Below are 18549 nucleotides of genomic sequence, written 5' to 3'. Positions count from 1 at the left end.
AGAGTGTTATACTAAGTGAAGTAACACAGACTCAGAAAAACAATGTGTGTTCTACCTCATTTGTGGATTTTAGCACCAAATCCTTATATGTGAGTATATATCCTGATTTAACTGCATGAGTCAGGGAAATGGAAAGGAGTCACTGGGGTAAAGGGAAAGAAGGAACCCAAGAGAGGGGGATAGTAGAAGGCATTAAAAAGGGGTCAATGAGGAAAATGGGGGTATTTAACTGAGACATGAGGAGGAAGGTTATACAAGGAACCATGGGGGCAAAGTGGAAGGAGTTCTAAAGAGGGAGCTACTGTAGGCATATCAAGGGGGGGAGAGAAAAATGGGGGTACTTTAACTGGGGAGGGAAGAGGGTTATACAGGGGGAGAGAGAGGATAGATAAATAATGCTTAGGTGGTGTGTATGTGTGCGGTGCATAGCTGAAGGCTATGTAACAAGAAACACAGTGCCCGATAGGAGAAACCTCCCTTCAAGTTGCTGGTCAGGGTAGTCTGAGAGACTCCCAAATTAACACAGGTTATTGGCACAGTTATTTATTGCCTCCAAGAACTTGAAGGTAAGATCCTACTGCTGAAGATAGAACACACTTCAGACACAGCAATGGAACTGGAACTGACCTGGAAGCCTCTTCCCTGAAGGCTAGATTTCATAGTATCAGAGGATACTATGCATGTGCTAAGGAAGGAAAAAAAAGTCCACACTGTGGAATGTGAATGATGAGCACTGATGGCTGATATTATCTTTTTTAAAGTTATTTCAAGAAATTGTTAATTAAAATATGTGTGATTCTTAGTAAGATTTAATAAAGAGAAAAAGTCAAACTTCAAAAAAAAAGAGGAAACCAGCTGGTGTGGTAGTGCATGCCTTTAATCCAGCACTTGAGAGGCAGGTGGATCTCTGTAGGATCAAGGTCAGCCTGATCTATGTAGTGAGTTCTCAGCCACCTGGAGCTCCAGGGACACCCTGTTTTACATTTATATAAAAAAAAAAGGAAACCAAAGCTGGTTTCCAGCACCCACATCAGGCAGCTCGCAACCACCTATAGTAACAGTTCTAGGGGATCCTCTTCTGACCTCCGAAGGCACCTATATGCAAGGGGTACACAAATATACCCTCAAGACAGACAGACAGACAGACAGACACACACACACACACACACACACACAAACACACACACACACACACACAAAATATTTTTTAAAAAAAATTTAAAGAAAGAAAGCAAACCAGTTCCCAGCAATGGGATCACCTGTCATTCCCAGAAGTCCTCAGCTTTAAAGATTACTTAACTGAGAAAATTTCAAACAAATTATAATACTAGAAAATCTAGTGTTAAACCAAGAGAAATAATCAAAACTATCTAAAATAGGCTATGCACTAGGAAACCATGGAACTTATTTAGCATCATTTTTAATAAGGACATGACAAAGCAAATTCTGATGTGATCAATAAGTTTGCTGATAACAACAGACGCGTTCTTATTGCCTAGATACTATTGATAAAAAATCAAAAAGCAGCCAGGCATGGTGGCGCACACCTGTAATCCCAGCACTTGGGAGGCAGAGGCAGGAGGATCTTTGTGAGTTCGAGGCCAGCCTGGTCTACATAGCAAGTTCCAGGATAGCTGGGGGCTACAAGGAAACCCTGTCTCAAAAAGAAAAAAAAAAAAAAAAAGCGTGTAGTGTGCCAGTGGTGCTCACCCCCAGGGCCGGCAGCCGTTGTGTGCAGCTCACTGCTACCTTCAGTTTCCAGTCGGTCTCACCATCTAGTTGGTCCGTTCGAATAAAGCAGGAACCTTGAAAGTAAAGGAGAAAATATCATCACTTAAAACTCCATTGAAGGAAGTTTCTTCTGAGCTATAAGTGTTTTCAAAACACTTTCCAGCAAAGTGGTATCCAAAAATCATATAACTAAACAGCTGAGAACAAACAGCTTTGAAAGTCTTCATTTTGTATGATATCATTGACTCAGAGAACAAATCTGTAAATAGACAGTCATTAATTTTTTAAAAATCACTTATGTCCTATTTGATGCTCTTGCTTTTGCTGTAGTGGTGGTGATGATGGTGGCAGTGTGTCTGTGGGCATGTGGGTGTGTTTGCGCATGTGTGTGTGTTTCTTCTGGTGCTACAGATCGAATTCATGGCCTTAAGCATGCAAGACAAGTGCTCTATCACTAAGCTAAAACCCTAGTCCTTCTCTGTTAAGGTTTAGTATCAGCTACCATTTACTTTTAGAAAGCTATTAAGATCATTTCTTTTAATCTATGTTCTGACAATTTTTTTACACACACACACACACACACACACACACACACACACACACACAAGAAAATCCAAGAGTCTGATATTACTTAGCTAATGCAATGTTACATTTACCACCACAAAACATCTGTTCAGTAATACAGGTACAGCTCAAATGCTAAGACCCAGGTAAAGTGCTATTATATACTAAGGGAAAAAATTGAATTACAAAAATCTATTTACCCTCAGACCATACTCATCATCCCTCTTCGCAGATCAGGACTATTCATTACAACGGTGTTTATAATAAGGAAAGGCTGGGACAGATGATTAGAGAAGTAGTAAGTAAAACAGGATAGACAGTAATTTAAAAAGAAAAAACAAAAACAAAGACCTCAGCATGGAAAGATCTCTAGGACGGACATAATGTTAAATGGAGAAAATAAGGTACTGAAAAGTAACCATAAATAACAGACAGACATGGTGGGGCACACTGGTCAGCCTAGCCCTTGGGAAGTGAAGGCAGAAAGATCTAGAATTCAACGTCATACTTAGCTACAAAAAGATTGAGGCCAGCATGGGCTACCTGAGGCTCAAACAAAACAAAACAAAACAAAACAAAACAAAACAAAACAAAAAAACACTTTATGGTTAAGAGTTAAGGAGGAGATGGGGAAAAAAAGAGGAAAAAGTGCATGTGTATATCTCTACACATGGAATTTAGTAACTATATGTATGTATAATCTGCCTCTATAGGTATACATGTTTATGCCTGTCTTTTATGTGTATACCTCTGTGTATCCCCATATATCAAGCTGATAGGTTCACACATGTGCCTGTCTGTGCTTTATGTACATGGATATCTGTATGTGCATTTCTGTATATGTACTGCTACACAGGTACACAAACACACATGGGTACAACATAGTTGTATATGGAAGAAGAGAACAGAGAAAGGAGAAGAATAAGAGCTAGAGATTCCTGATCATAGTTTATAACATACATTTAGATATCATGCATGTTTTGTATAATTTATAAATAAATTACACCAAGCTTATAAAAAAGCAATTCTTAAAAAATACTAGAAAGTAGGGCTGGAGGATGGCTCAGCGGTTAAGAGCACTGACTGCTCTTGCAGAGGACCTGGGTTTGATTCTCAGCACCCACATGGTGGCTAGCAACTGTCTGCAACTCCAGTTTCAAGGGAATTCAACACCCTCTTCTGACCTCTGTGGGCACTGGACGACACAGGTGTGTGTAAGCATACATGCAGGCCACACACTCAAACACATAAAATAAAAAAACAATAAAGTATTTTTTTAAATACAAGGAAGTATATAAGACATAAATTCCAGGTTGGGGGTGGTATAGTTTAGTAGTACTACATTTGTGTAGCATGTATAAGGCCCTGAATTCCAAAATGACATAAATAAAGAAACCCATAACAACGAATAAAATACATACAGTAATTGAAAATCTCCCAACTAAAAAGAGCTCAAGACCAGATGGATAAAGTCCAAATCCTACCAAGCCTTCAAAGGAGAACTAATAGCAATATTCCTCAAATTATTTTGTAAAATAGAAAAAAGGAAGGAACACTCCCAAATTCTTTCTATAAAGCCAGTATTACTCTAGAACCAGAACCCGACAAAGACCCAGCAACAACAGCAAAAAACTAAAGACCAATTTCTCTGATGAACACTGATGCAAAAGTTCTCAATAAAATACTCACAAAGGAATGCAAGAATGCATCAAAAAGATTATCTGCCATGATGAGGTTGGCTTCACCCCAGAGATGTAGGGAAAATCAATAAATGTAAATGACTGGGGCTGGAGAGATGGCTTAACGGTTAAGAGAACTGGCTGCTCTTGCAGAGGACCAAGTTTGGTTCCCAGCATTCATACGGCAGCTCACAACTGTTTGTAACTCCAGTTCCAGAGAGGCTGCCCTCTTATGAACTCTGAGGACACCAGGAACCCATGTGGTTCATATACATACAGGCAAAACACTCAGACAAATAAAATAAAATATAAATTAAATAAATAAATAAATAAATAAATAAATAAAGTAATCCACCATATAAACAGACTCCAGGACAGAAACCACATGATCATCTCATTTGATGCATAAAAGGTCTTTGACAAAGTTCAACATCCATTCATGACAAAAGTCATGGAGAACCTAGAAATACAGGGGACATATCTCAATATAATAAAGGCAATATACAAGTCCACAGTCACATCATGAATGAAGAAAACAGAAAGCATTCCCCATTAAAATAAGGGACAAGACAAGGATGTCTACTCTCTCCATTCCTGTTCAATATAGCACTTGAAGTCATAGGTACAGCTATAAGACAAATGAAGGAGAAACAGGGGTACAAATTATAAGGGAAGTCAAAGTATTTCTATTTGCAAATGATATGATTCTACATATGAAGACTCAAAGACTCTACCAGAAAACTCCTAGAGCTAATAAATACTTTCAGCAAAGTAGGTGTATACAAAATTAACACCCCAAATCAGTACCATTTTTTAAATGTTATTTTTTATTTTTATGTGCATGAGTGTATTGCCTGCATGTATGTAAGTGCACCTGTGTTGTGCAATGCCCGCAAAGGTCAGAAGAGGGCATCAGATCCCCCTGGAAACGGAATCATGGATGGTTCTTAGCCGCCATGTGCGTGCTGGGAATTGAGCCTGGGTCCTCTGCAAGAACAGTCAATGCTCTTAACTGCTGAGTCATCTCTCCAACCCATCAGTAGCATTCTTATACTCCACCACCAACATACTGGGAAAGAAATCTGGGAAATGATCCTATTTATGATAGCCTCAAAATCCATAACATATCTTGGAATAAATATAGCAAAAAAAGTGAAGGATCTGTAAATAAAAACTTTAAGATGTTGAAAAAAGAAGTTGAAGAAGATATCAGAAGATAGAAATATCTCCCATGCTCATGGATTGGTAGGGTTAATATTGTGGAAATGGCCATTCTGCTAAAAGCAATCTATAAATTAAATGCAATACTCATTAAAATTCTAACACAGTTCTTCACAGAAATTGAAAAAAATAATCTAAAATTTCATATGCAAACAAACAAAAAAACAGCATATCCAAAATAACCTTGAGTAATAAAAGAACTTCTGGAAGCATTACCATGCCTGATGTCAAATTTATACTACAAACTCATAGCAATAAAAACACCATGAAACTGACATAAAAACAGACATACTGATCATTTGAATAGAACAAGGACTCAGATTTAAGTCCATATGTTTACAGCCACCCAATTTTTTGACAAAGGAGCAAAACATGCACTCTGGAGAAAAGACAGCATGTTCAACAAATGGCACTGGTCAAACTGGGTAAGAGCATGTAGAAGAATGTAGATTCCTATCTCTCACAGTGCACAAAACTCGACTCCAAATGGATCAAAGACCTCAACCTAAGACCTGATACCCTGAATCAAACAGAGGAGAAAATAGGGAATACACTGGAACTTTTAAACACAGGAAAAAAACAGGACTCTATACCGCAGTCATTAAGTCCAACAATTGACAAAAGGGATCACATAAAATGAAAAGGCTACTGTATAGGAGAGGACACCATCATTTGAGTGAAGGGGCAACCTACAGAATGGAAAAAAAAAATCTTTACCAGCTATACCTCCGACAAAGGATTAGTATCTAGAATATACAAAAATCTCAAAAACCTAAAAGAAAAGAAAAAACAAGAAAAAAACAAAACAAAACAAAACAAAACAAAAACCCCAAACCACCCAATTAAAAAGTGGATCAAGGGCGCTGGAGAGATGGCTCAACGGTTAAGAGCACTGGTTGCTCTTGCAGAGGACCCGGGTTCAATCCTCAGCACACACTTGGGGGCTAACAACCATCCCAAAGTCCAGTTCCAGGGGATCTGACACTCTCTTCCAACCTCCGCGGAGCACTGCACAGCAAGGGTGCACTTACGTACATGCAGGCAATAAACTCATAAATATAAAATAAAAATAATAAATAAAATATTTTAAAGTGGGGCAAGAAGCTGAACAGGGAGTTCTCTAAAGATGAAATACAAATGACAGAAATACAAAAAAAAGTTCAGCATCTTTAGTCATTAGAAAAATGCAGATTAAATCATTTTGGGATTTCATCTTACCCTACTCAGAATAGCTAAGATGTAAAAAAATAAACAATGGCAAATACTGGCCAGGATGTAAAGAAAGGAGGACTCTCATCCACTGCTGGTGGCAGTATAAACTTGTGCAGCCACTATGGAAATCATTTCTCAAGAAGGTTGAAATTGAGCTACAATATCATCAAGCCATATGACTATTAGGCATATACCCAAAAGACTCTTACAGAATTAACTGCCTATCCATGTTCATTGCTGTCCTTTTCATAATAGCCAAAAATTGGAGACAACCCGGGGGGGAATCCATCAACTGATGAATGGATAATGAATCTCTCTCTCTCTCTCTCTCTCTCTCTCTCTCTCTCTCTCTCTCTCACACACACACACACACACACACACTGGAATATTATTTAATAAAAAAATTATAAAATTCACAGGTAAATGAGTCAAATTAGAAACAATTGTCCTGAGTGAGGCAACCCAGATCCAAAAAACAAATGTGCTCTCTCTCATAGCTGGAAACTAGCTTAGAAATCTTAGATATGCATGTTTCAATGTCAACATTCAGAAGTCAAAGAACTAATAAACAGCCTGTCCCCTGCCAGCCTTAGACCCAGGCAGGTTCGAATTCCTTCACACCAGATGCCTGGACTAGCTTCATAACCCAGACTAGCTAAACATCCTACCATCACCGAGTCCCTTCCTGCTCAGGCAGCTCCCCCTCCACCTCCATCTTTCCTGGTTCCAGGACAGACTTGCCCAGCCAAGAATCTGGTAAGTCAGATCCTGTCCACTGCATCTCTATTCCGTCCCTCTTGCCCACCCTGACCCTGTCCCCTGCCAGCCTTGGACCCAGGTGGGCTCTAAATTCCTTCACCTCAGATCCCTGGACTAGCTTCCTAACCCAGACTAGCTAAACTCCCTAGCATAGACCAACCCTCCTGCTAACCCAGCCAGCCTACCTACCACCCTGTCCCACCATCCACCCAGACCAGTCTACTACCATGCAAGAACCTGAAACATGCATGCATCAATTTATTTTCCATACCTGAACAAAAAGCAACCAAGCTATATAAACAATATAAACAGAACCAAAATTAAATTAAACAAAAGCAGAATAGAAGTTCCTGTTGGACACATAAACAACAAAGAATATCCATATGACCAAGTGGCAAAAAACAAAACACACAAACAGTATGAAAAAGCAAGAGAATATGTCCCCAACAAAACCCGCTAGTCCTATAGGAATGCGCTACAATGAGAACCACCCCCAAGAACCCCAGGATGCAGAATTTAAAATAACAATCATAAACATAATCAAAGAACTTTAAGAGAACACAAACAACTCAAAGAATGTAAAGAGGAAAGGCATAAGCATATAATGGAAGCCCAAGAATATACAAATATGCAGTTTAATGAAATATCAAAAAAATTCATGACTTGAAAAGTGAATTCACAAAAGAGAAAGAAATAGTGAAGAAAACCTAAATGGAAATGAACACGGGAAAAACTCAATAAATCAACTAGAAATAAGAGGAAAAAGCCTCACAAGCAAAATGAATAAAATAGAAAACAGAATATCAAGACTGGATGATAAAGGTGAAGATCTAGACTCCTTAAGCAAAGACTATGTAAAATTTTAAAAAACTCAGGAATACTCAGGAAATGTGGGACAACATGAAAAGATAAAATCTACAAATTATAGACATACAGGAAGAAGAAAAATCTCAGGCTAATGGCCTTAAACAGATCTTCAACAGTATTACAGAAGAAAAACTTCCCTAAATTGAGGAAGGATATACCTAGAAATTCAAGAAGCACATAGAACACCAATGAGACATGACCAGAACAGAAACTCCCCACAGCTTATCATAGTAAAAACATTAAATGTACAGAACAAAGAGAGGGTACTGAAAGGTGCTAAGAGAAAAACAAGTCACATATAAAGGAAAAGCCATCAGAATTACAGCTGACTTTTCAGTGCAAGCTATGAAAGCCAGAAGAACCTGGATCAAAGTACTCCCAGTTCTAAATGACTATGGATGCCAACCCCTAATACTTTAGCCAGCAAAACTATCTATCCTAGTTGAAGGGGAATGGAAAATTTTTCATGACATGAATAGGCTGAAAGAATTCATGTCCACCAAACCAGCTCTACAGAGAATACTCGAAGCAATACAAAGGAATGAAAAAAGGAATGAGTATATGCAAGAATCTACATAAAGAAAACAAAGAAAGGTATAATAATAGAAACAGAAAATAGGGCCACAAACACAAAGAATTTAAAATGACAGCATCCAATACACATCTTTCAATAATAATACTAACTATCAATGGTCTCAACTCCCCTGTCAAGACACAAGCTAGTGGAATGGATCAAGAAAGAAAACCCATCTTTTTGTTGTCTTCAAGAAACTCATCTCACCTTCAAGAACAGACACTACCTTGGAGTGAAAGGATGATTCCAACCAAATGGCCCGAAGAAGCAAGCAGGTGATGCAATTCTAACATCTGACAAAATAGACTTCAAATTAAAACTAATCAGAAGAAATAAAAAGGGTTACTTCATTCTAATCCAAGGAACAATTGACCAAGAAGATATTACAATCATATATGCACCAAACTCTGGAACACCCAATTTCATAAAATCAGTAGTACTCCAGGACTATAAAACAGAGATTAACCCCAACTCAGTAATAGTAGGTGACTTTAATACCTCACTATCTTCAATAGACAGGTCAACTGGACAAAGAATAAACAGAGAGACATCTGAACATGAAATGGACCTAACACAAACTATTCCATTCAAACACCAAAGAATATGCTTTCTACTCAGCAGCCCATGCAAGTTTTTCTAAAACTGACCACACTCTGGGACACAAAACAAATCTCAACAAATACAAAGAAAAAAAATCAAAATAATTCCATGCATTCTATAGGACCGCAATAAAACTTACGATCAACAGCAAAAGAAGCTCTAGTAACTACATGAACTCATGCAGATTAAACAACGCACCCCTGAATCATAAATGCGTCAAAGAAGAAATTAAGAAAGAAATAAAAATATTCCTGGACAAAATGAAAACGAGAATACAATGCAACACAACCTCCGGGAAACCTTAAAAGCAGTTCTAAGAGGAAAGTTTATAGCTCTTGGTGCCTACATCAAAAATTGAAAAGAGCAGATGTAAATGACTTGACAGTACAATTCAAGACTCTGGAAAAGCAAGAACAAACCAACCCCAAACCTAGTAGATAAGAAGCAATAACAAAAATCAGAGCAGAAATTAATGAAATAGAAACAAGAAAACAATAGAAAAAAAAATCAATGCATCTAAGAGCTGTTTTTTTTTTTTTTTTCCCCGAAAGGTTAAACAAGATAGACCCTTAACCCAGTTAACCAAAAGAAAGGAAGAGCAAACCCAAATCAACAAAATTAGAGACGAAAGGGGAAATATCACAACAGACACCAAAAAAATCTAAAACACTGTAAGGGAACACTTTAAAAATTGATACTCCATTAAATTTGAAAATCTAAAAGAAATGGATGGATTTCTAAAATCACAGTCACCACCAAAATTAAACCAAGAAGAGATCAGCAGCCTAAACAGACCCATAACAAAGAAGGAAATTGAAACTGTAATACAAAACCTCCCGACTAAAAAAAGGCCAGGCCCAGATGGTTTCACAGCAGAATTCTACCAGACACTTAAAGAAAACCTAGAGCCAACACTGCTTAAATTATTCAAAAAGATAGAAACAGAGGGAGAACTCAGAAACTCCTTCTATGAAGCCAGTATCACTCTAATATCAAAACCAGGTAAAAATGCAACAAAAAAAGAAAACTATAGACCTATATCCTTAATGAACACAGATGCAAAGATACTCAACAAAATACTTGCAAACCACATACAGACACAAATCAAAGAGATCATCCACCATGCTCAAATCGGCTTTATTCCAAAGATGCAGGGATAGTTCAACATATAAGTCAATAAATGTAGTAAAATATATAAATGGACTTAAAGACAAAAACCACATGGTCATCTCAATAGATGCAGAAAAGGCCTTTGGCAAAATCCACCATACATTCATGTTAAAAGTCTTAGAAGGAATTGGTCTAGAGGGAACATACCTCAACATAATTAAAGCTATAGACAACAAACCTCATTATAAATAGAGAAAAACTGGAAGCATTCCCATTAAAATCAGGAACCAGACAGGGTGTTCACTCTCTCCACTCCTTTTCAATACAGTGCTTGAAGAAAGACAAATGCTCATTCAGTGCTGGTATGAATGTAAACTCATGCAGCCATGATGGAAAGCAGTGTGGCAAACTCTCAAAAAACTCAAAATGAACCTACCATATAATCCAGTTTTATCACTCCTTGGCATATACCCAAAGGACTCATCATACTGCACAGATACCTGTACAACCATGTTTGTTGCTGCTCTCTTCACAATAGCTAAGAAATAGAAACAACCTAAATGTCCCTCAACTGGTAAATAGATAATGAAAATGTGGTACATTTTCACAATGGAGTTCTACTCAGCAGTAAGAAAAGACAAATATATTAAATGGATGGAACTAGAGTATTATACTAAGTGAAATAACACAAATGCAGAAAAGCAACTGACCTTTGGCCTCTTCTCCCTATTTTGTGGATTGTAGCACCAATCCCTTATATGTGTATATATAAATTTTATGTAACACCAGGAACCAAGAAAATGGAAAGGATACATGGAGGTAAAGGAAAAGAAAGAACCTGAAAGGGTTCTTTCAGCATCTGTCAGGAACAGATGCTATCAGGGGGAAGGTACAGGAGTGTTCAGCAGGAGGAAAAGAGGGAGGAACATGCAAGGGGCCATGGTGTGGAGGGGGAGGAAAGCTAGGAAAGGAGGCATCTTGGGAGGCAGGTGTTACTTGGGGGATAGTGGGGATAATGGAAGCGCTAGGACTGGGGATGGGGGAGGAGGGAGTGAGGTTGGATGGGAGGAAAAAGAGTAAGCTGAATGAATCTTGGGAGGCTAAGAAACCAGAGGAAAATGTGATGCCCTCAAAACCTCTTGAGGCATATACACAGGCTATTGCCAAACCTCTTGATTATCTCCCAGAACTAGTAGATAATACCCTACTGGTAAAGACAGGACATATTTCAGATACAGGACTTGAAGCAATGGAGCAGGAACTGACCTAGAGCCTTCTAACAGAGGTTTGGCTATCATAATGCTAGATGATGATATGCAAACTGTCAAGGGAGAAAAACAATCAATGGTCCAACCCAGCTCTAAAGCCTAATAACCACTGGCACTGTTATCTGGCGGGGTGGGGGTGGGGGGTCAACAGCTATCTAATTGGACTTAAAGCCCTTTCTATGGGAGGGAACTCTTGAGTGGCACTGTAAACTGAGCCGAATACACACGGCCAGAAAGGCTTTGCTTCCTGTCTCTTCACAAATGAAGTTTCTCACTATATGCTAAACATTGATCCTTACATTTACAGACAAGCATATTGTACACCACTCATCAAAGAGGCTTCTTTTTGCAACAGATTGAGGCTACTGTAGAATTCCACAACTGGTCAGAGAACATATGTCTGAGAGATGCCCAGTACTAGGTGGCATGTCTACAGTTGAACCTCTATAACTAAGGCTCATGGAACATAGTGGGACAAGCGGTAGAGAGAAAACTAATGCATCCCTCAACTCTCACCAGTAAAGAAAGCTTCCTTATACAACATAGTGCAATGCACACAGAAGGCTATAACTGGTCAAGTTTTAAAGAATAAGAGACTGCAGAGTATACATCCTTGGAAAGGATTCCTATATTGAACCTCCCCAACCCACAGTTCAGGGATCACTGCAGAAGAGGGAGAAGAAAGATTGTAAGAGCCAGCGCTGGTTCATGAACACAGCAAAACAGAGGCTTTCAGGCCACTGGAAGCTTGCACATTTGTGAACTTGTGGCAGTGATGGCACTGAACACAGGACACATGCCAACTCAACTAAACAAGGGTCCAGAGGAGAAGAGAGAAATGGGTAGTGGATAGCCCTAGACTGAGAACTACTGGAGACTGATTGCTACTAGGTGAGGGAGATTATGCCTTACATACAATTTCTAGATGGACTGACTAGACTCCAGTGATGAATTTATACGGAACAACATCAAGGTACAAGTGCCGACTGGATAGGACTTAACATATATGGCCTGACTAGATAGACTTAACATGTATGGCAGAATACATGTGGTCCGGTGGGGGGATGATGGAGGCATTGTTGGGGGAGGGGATCTAAATTTGATTAAGAACTGTTGTATGAAATTACAAAAGTTCAATAAAAAGTATTAAACTTGAAAAAAACTAATAAACAGCCATGGATTGGTGAGGGAAGGCTTCCTGGAAGAGAGGTAGAATGTATTGATAATGAAGGTGGAAAGGAAAACATCGGAGTAGGAAGGGTTTAATGGGGTGGGGAATGGGAGGGCATGGCAGAGAAGGAATACAGGGAGGAATAATACTGAACAATACTAAAGGCCTTCAGAAAAAAGCCATATGGAAATCTACCAGCATAGAAGCTTCTTAACATATATGCATATACATTATAAAGATACTAAAGGGAGTTACCTTATAACAGGGGGACACTGCCCCTTCTAGACATCACAGATTAACAAAATACAATTCAATGCCAAGAATGAACTCACTCTCTAGAAGCTGTTCCACCAAGAGTTCCATAGACCTTCAAACAATACTGGCCAATGCTTCTGCTCTTGGTTACCCACCAGAACGATAATAGTTAAGACCCCTATTGCTGAAGATACTACATACATGAGATGTAGAACAAATAAGGAAAAATCAAGCTGGTGCTGACTTCAAAGCCTCATCTCTACTGGCAAGCTTTCATACTACTGGAAGGTGTTATGCATGATACCAGAAGGAAAAAGTAACTATCAACCTTAACTAGCTATGAATCTTGTGAACTACAAAAACAACTGGCCTGGCAAGATATGTTCACTGGTGCAATAGTAACACAAATATTACAGGAGTAACCGACCACTCACTATTTAGATTTAAGGCCCGCTTCATAGGATGGAGCCCATACCCAACATGATAGCAGGCTTACGAAACTGAAGCTAGACAGGACATAGGGCATAGGGGAGAGCCAAATATTAGTTTTCTACTAAATAACTGGAGTATTAAAATGACTCCTGATGACTTGCTATTCCCATAGATTAATGCATCTCTCAACTCTCACTATAGAAATTTTCTTAAGCAGCAACGCGCAGCTGGCCAACATGCAAAGATAAGAGGGTGAAATCTGCTTCCCGAATAAGACACCTATACCAAACTTTTCCCTCCCAAGGCTCAGGGATCAAGGCTGGCCCAGTGTTCTATTCAAGTCTACCTCAATAGGGCATTTAGAGCATGATGAGTCTAAGAAAATGAGACAGGAACCAGCCTCTCTTGGTTAAAGCTTTTGCCTTAACCTGGGAGCTGCAGGTGCCATGAGTTGTTGGTAGCACCAGCCTGCAGTACAGCTTCCTTATGGACCTGGGAAAGGGAGTAGGAAAAGTTATGGCTCAGTTGCCATTGACTCAATTTATTCTTAATGGGTAAAAAAATATCTGAAGAATATTGAGACAATTACTCTCAAAAGATATATAATTGAACATTTAAGATTAATGTTCTCTTCAATGAAAATTAGAAGCTGTGCATTGGTTTTCAACCAAGGATGATTTACATTTGGCAGTTTTTAGAGACACTGTTGGTTTTCACAAGGGAGCATACAGGGGGTGTTCTTGACATCTGGTGGGGTAAGGAAAAAGATACTCTCAGCCAGCCAATGTTGAAGATAGACTCTGACTTACTTTTCTCACTGCTATGAAAGAATGTATGACATAAACAACTTAAAGATTTATTTTGACTCATAGTTTCAAACGGTTTAATCCATGGTCTTATGCACATGCTTAGGCAGATCATTATGGTTTGAGAAAGAGGATATGGCAGAGGACAGATGGTCATATCACCAAGGACAAGAAGCAAGAGAAGGGAATGCTAATGCTAGGCAGGTTTTCTCCTTTGTCTCCTGTGGTTCTGACAGGGTTGTTTGGTTTGGTTGCTTTTTTTTTTTTTTTTTTAAGGCAGGGAGCAGGCTGTGAGAGGATGCCACTTTCATTCAGGGTAGGTCCTCTCCACTCAAGTCAATCCTCTTTGGAAATGCCTTCACAGGTACACTCAGTGGTATGCCTCACCAATTTCTCAGGTGATTCTAAATCTAATCAATCTGACAATGAAAATTAACCATAACAGACTCTACAAACAAAAATTAAGGATTCCTAAAAGGTAGCACAATGCAAGAAGAAGACTCAATTTAGAGCTGAACACTAGCCTGACAATGTACTAATGGATTCTCAGTGTCAGGTTGCCATACCTTATGAAGTCACAGGCTGTTTGGTTTTTATCTAACCAATGGGGGGGGGGGGGGGAGGCATCCTTTGAAGCCATGTTGCAAAATTTTTAGGCTAATCTACTGAAGCCTAACCAAGATACATTCTGTATGGACTCATTGACTAACTATTATTACTTGTTATTATTATTTTTCAAATCTGGGGAAAAAAGAATATATCTTCACATAGCTGAGTCCAATGCATCCTTTTTACACAACAACTTGAAACTAAAAGGGATCATGAAAATCCATAACTATAATCTATAATAACTTCATTTCTCTTTGATACCCAGAGAATATCTTCTGCAAAACAATGAGCATTCTTTTGCTCTTATTCTACATAAATATCAAATGTTTTCTTGCTCAGCTGCCAGCAACTTAGTACCTAAAATGTGCCCTAACTCTGCAGGCACGGCATTAATTTTACTTTAATCCTTTTAACTATCCTTAGCATGGGCATTACAATTGTGAAAATGAATCTGAGAGATTAAGATTTGAACTGACTTCTCTGCAGTAAAAGAATATAAAGAGCTATGAAAAAGACTTTCCAACTATCTGCTTTATCAATTAACTGATATAGTCAAGAGCCCTTCATTTGACTTTGGAAAATATGCCTAAGTGAGTGTAATAATAAACTGAGTATATAATAAACTGTTAGGCACTGTCAAAAGGATTATAAAAAGGAGAACACACTCTACATGTTGATTAGTTTCAACTAAGGAGCAGTAAAAGAAAATTTCTAGTTCATGCTATTTTCAAGTTTAATATTTCATAATGGTTTATTTTTTTTCTTAAAAAGAATTATGTGTATTCTGATAGAAAAGGTAAACCTGACTTCAATGGACTAGATTCTAGTTTCTGCATGTTCACTGCTAAGAATTTGCTTTCTGAACTTAAATAAGAACAGATGAAGCTCTGAGGTGTTGTCCATTTCTAATATGTGTTTCCAAAAGTGAAGTCAGTGTTTAGAACTCTGTAAACATATTAAGCACTTACAATATGTCTTTCTTTAAAGATAAAAATTATACTTCATGTTAAATAAGTATACACTATCTTTTAAATTTAAACAAGAAATTACCTGGGTAGTGTTAAAATTACAAACTTCAAGCGACTGACCTGATAGAGGAAGTGACTGCAGCAAAATTTAAAAAGTTGCCAAGTTACCTTGCCTTATGAAGACCAATCTAATAATTTTAACAGAAAGCACTAGCTACAACTAATACCAGTTGAAGCTCAGCAAAAATGAATTATTAAACTGTTCTGCTTATCTCCTGTTACAGACTTCTTACGAATACTTGATTTTATTTTGTGTAATTGACAAGAGTTGACAGGAAAGGACAGGTTTAATGACCTCAAATTAAGATCAGCTAGTGTATGTGTCACATTGAGAGCCATATCAAGTGATGATAAAGTGATGGGACTCTGAGACAGCTGAGGCTGTCACAGTGTGTTAACAAGTCACCCTGTAGCATCAGCTCATATATCCAACAGTTCTAAAAGAGATGAACTAAAGTATGCACCCTTCAAAAGAAAAATGGACATTGACTTTGCATTTATAATATCAAATCTTTAGCCATTAAACTTGTTTTTTAAATCATTTATATCGCTTAATGACTGCATGAAAATTTTAAGCTGGTGGCAAGATGAATAGTTCTATAGAGATAACACGGATGAGGAAATGTCATTTACCTATCCTTGCCTCCCTAACAAGTTACAGCCAAGGTACTGTAATATGTTCCAAACACTTAAAACTATGTTATCACTTAGGATACAAGTGAAAAAGATATTGGCATCTATAAGAAATTGGTGAAAATTAATTCTAAAGCATGCATTTTTACTAATACCACTACAAGAACCATGTGGATTCAGGAGATATTTAATCTGAATTAAGAAACTGATGAAGCAATTGATTAATTGGAATTTAAGCCAACAGTCACCAGCTCCATTAACAGCTTCATTTACATTCTAAACAATCTATTAGTGGTTCAATAGAATACTCCTATTAATTCACGGTCAGTATGATGCCATGGACTGACTCACCACCACACTATATTGACAAGCAGCTAGCCACTACTGTCCAGGTCTGAACACAATGTTATATTTAGGACTCCTAAACTGACCAAGACTTTGATTATAAAAGACGTTACAAAGGTTTTATTTTAAAATAAAATTGAAAAGCAAGGAATATTAAAAGTATTAATAAATAACAAAATATTGTGAGCATATCTGATTTTCTTAAAATAAGTAGGCAATGATAAAATTTTAATTACTTGAAATAACATAAAAAAAATTTTGTTGTTGCTACTGTTGTTGTTTACCTGAGCGTCCTATAAAATGCCCTTCTCCACCCCAATGAGAATAGCTACAAGACAGTATGAAACATGAATTCAAGAGTAAGATTTAGACCCCGAGGAAGAAAGGTGGTCAGGAATTTTCCAATTGGACTAAATTTGTGATTATTCAGAAACACACTGATAAACAATCTCAGCAAGAAGAACCAGCAACCAAGAGAGGATACCAAACCTGGACAAGAAAGAAAAAAGGACTAAGTGGTTAATAATGAAAACAACCTTGAATTTAAGGTTGATTGCTTAGAAGTGGATATGAAAAGAGACTGGAGGTGATCCGCAACTCTGAGTTCAGAAGAAAACAAGCTGAAGGCAAACATGTTGCTATATTTAAAATGTGACTGGCTCTTTCAATAAAGCTTTACATTTTTTAAAAAGGGAAAAAACTGAGGACCTGAAGTCCTCTCTCTAACCTGCAGGCTTCTCTCTCCAGGGTAAGTCGATTGGGCCCTCCACACCTTGACTCCCCCAGCCTCACTCACGCTCCCATCTCCCACACCTGCCTCTCCTCCTAGCCTGGGTCCTGTCCCATTCCTTGTCCCCTATTCCTGGTCCTTTGCAACCAGACCAACCCAGCTCCTCGGTACAGATCCAGGGGCCCTTGGGGCCGCCTCCCGCCCCCATCTTCCTTTACATCTCTGGGTGGCAAGGACACCAGCTGCCCTAGACCAGCATCTTTCCTGGGCCCAGCTCCCAGGCCACTCCAACCCCCAAATTCCTGAGGCCAAAATCTATCCTGGAGGGATCCAGACTTTAGGAGAAAGCCTGAGAGCATCTGATCCTCAACTGACTTGGGCCTCTGTGGGAACTCCTGAAGACAAAAGTAATCTGGCCACTCCAATATAAAATCAAGAGAGAACTGGAAACTTAGAGGAAGCAGCCTTTCATGCCCAAAAAGTAAACCACAAAGATACATAAAAGTTCACAAAAAGAAGCAGATCTAAACTTGAAGGCTTGAGTCTCACACAAGAATCAGAAACTACAAAAGAAATTCACGTGTCAAAATCACAGAGGAAAAAAAAAATAACATGAAAAACCAAAATAACATATCCCCACAAAATCCCAACAGTCCTCTAGAGGAAGACAATGAGAACCTCCTAGAGATAATGCAGGACATGGAACTCAAAAGAACAATTATAAACATGATAAAAGGATTCAGTGAATTTAAAGAACACACAAACAAAGAAATCAAAGAATTAAAGGAACATAGGGATAAACTTCTGAATGAATTCAGAAAAGAGTTAGAAATATTGAATAATACTCAGGCTGAAATGAAGTTGGAACTGAAACACTCAGTAAGCCAATTAGAAACGACAGGAGAAAGCCTCACCAATAGGATGAATGAAATGGAAAACAGAGTATCAAGACTGG

At 38.3% G+C, this 18549-nt stretch overlaps 1 protein-coding gene across 6 annotated transcripts in view; it reads right to left on the bottom strand.

Annotated features, from left to right (window-relative positions):
- Atp9b (ATPase phospholipid transporting 9B (putative)) overlaps positions 1 to 18549 on the bottom strand; it is a 318516-nt gene that overhangs the window by 216462 nt on the left and 83505 nt on the right. For all 6 annotated transcript variants that reach the window (XM_017802611.1, XM_017802610.2, XM_017802609.2 and 3 more), the window contains one exon: positions 1711 to 1805. In XM_017802611.1, the coding sequence (XP_017658100.1) occupies positions 1711 to 1805 (95 nt within the window). The remainder of the gene's footprint in view (positions 1 to 1710; positions 1806 to 18549) is intronic.

This window comes from Nannospalax galili, unplaced genomic scaffold (genome assembly GCF_000622305.1).
Source record: "Nannospalax galili isolate Female #2095 unplaced genomic scaffold, S.galili_v1.0 scaffold243, whole genome shotgun sequence".
NCBI lineage: Eukaryota > Metazoa > Chordata > Mammalia > Rodentia > Spalacidae > Nannospalax > Nannospalax galili.
The sequence above is the reverse complement of the archived record's forward strand: the minus strand, read 5'-3'. Positions and strand labels throughout refer to the sequence as shown.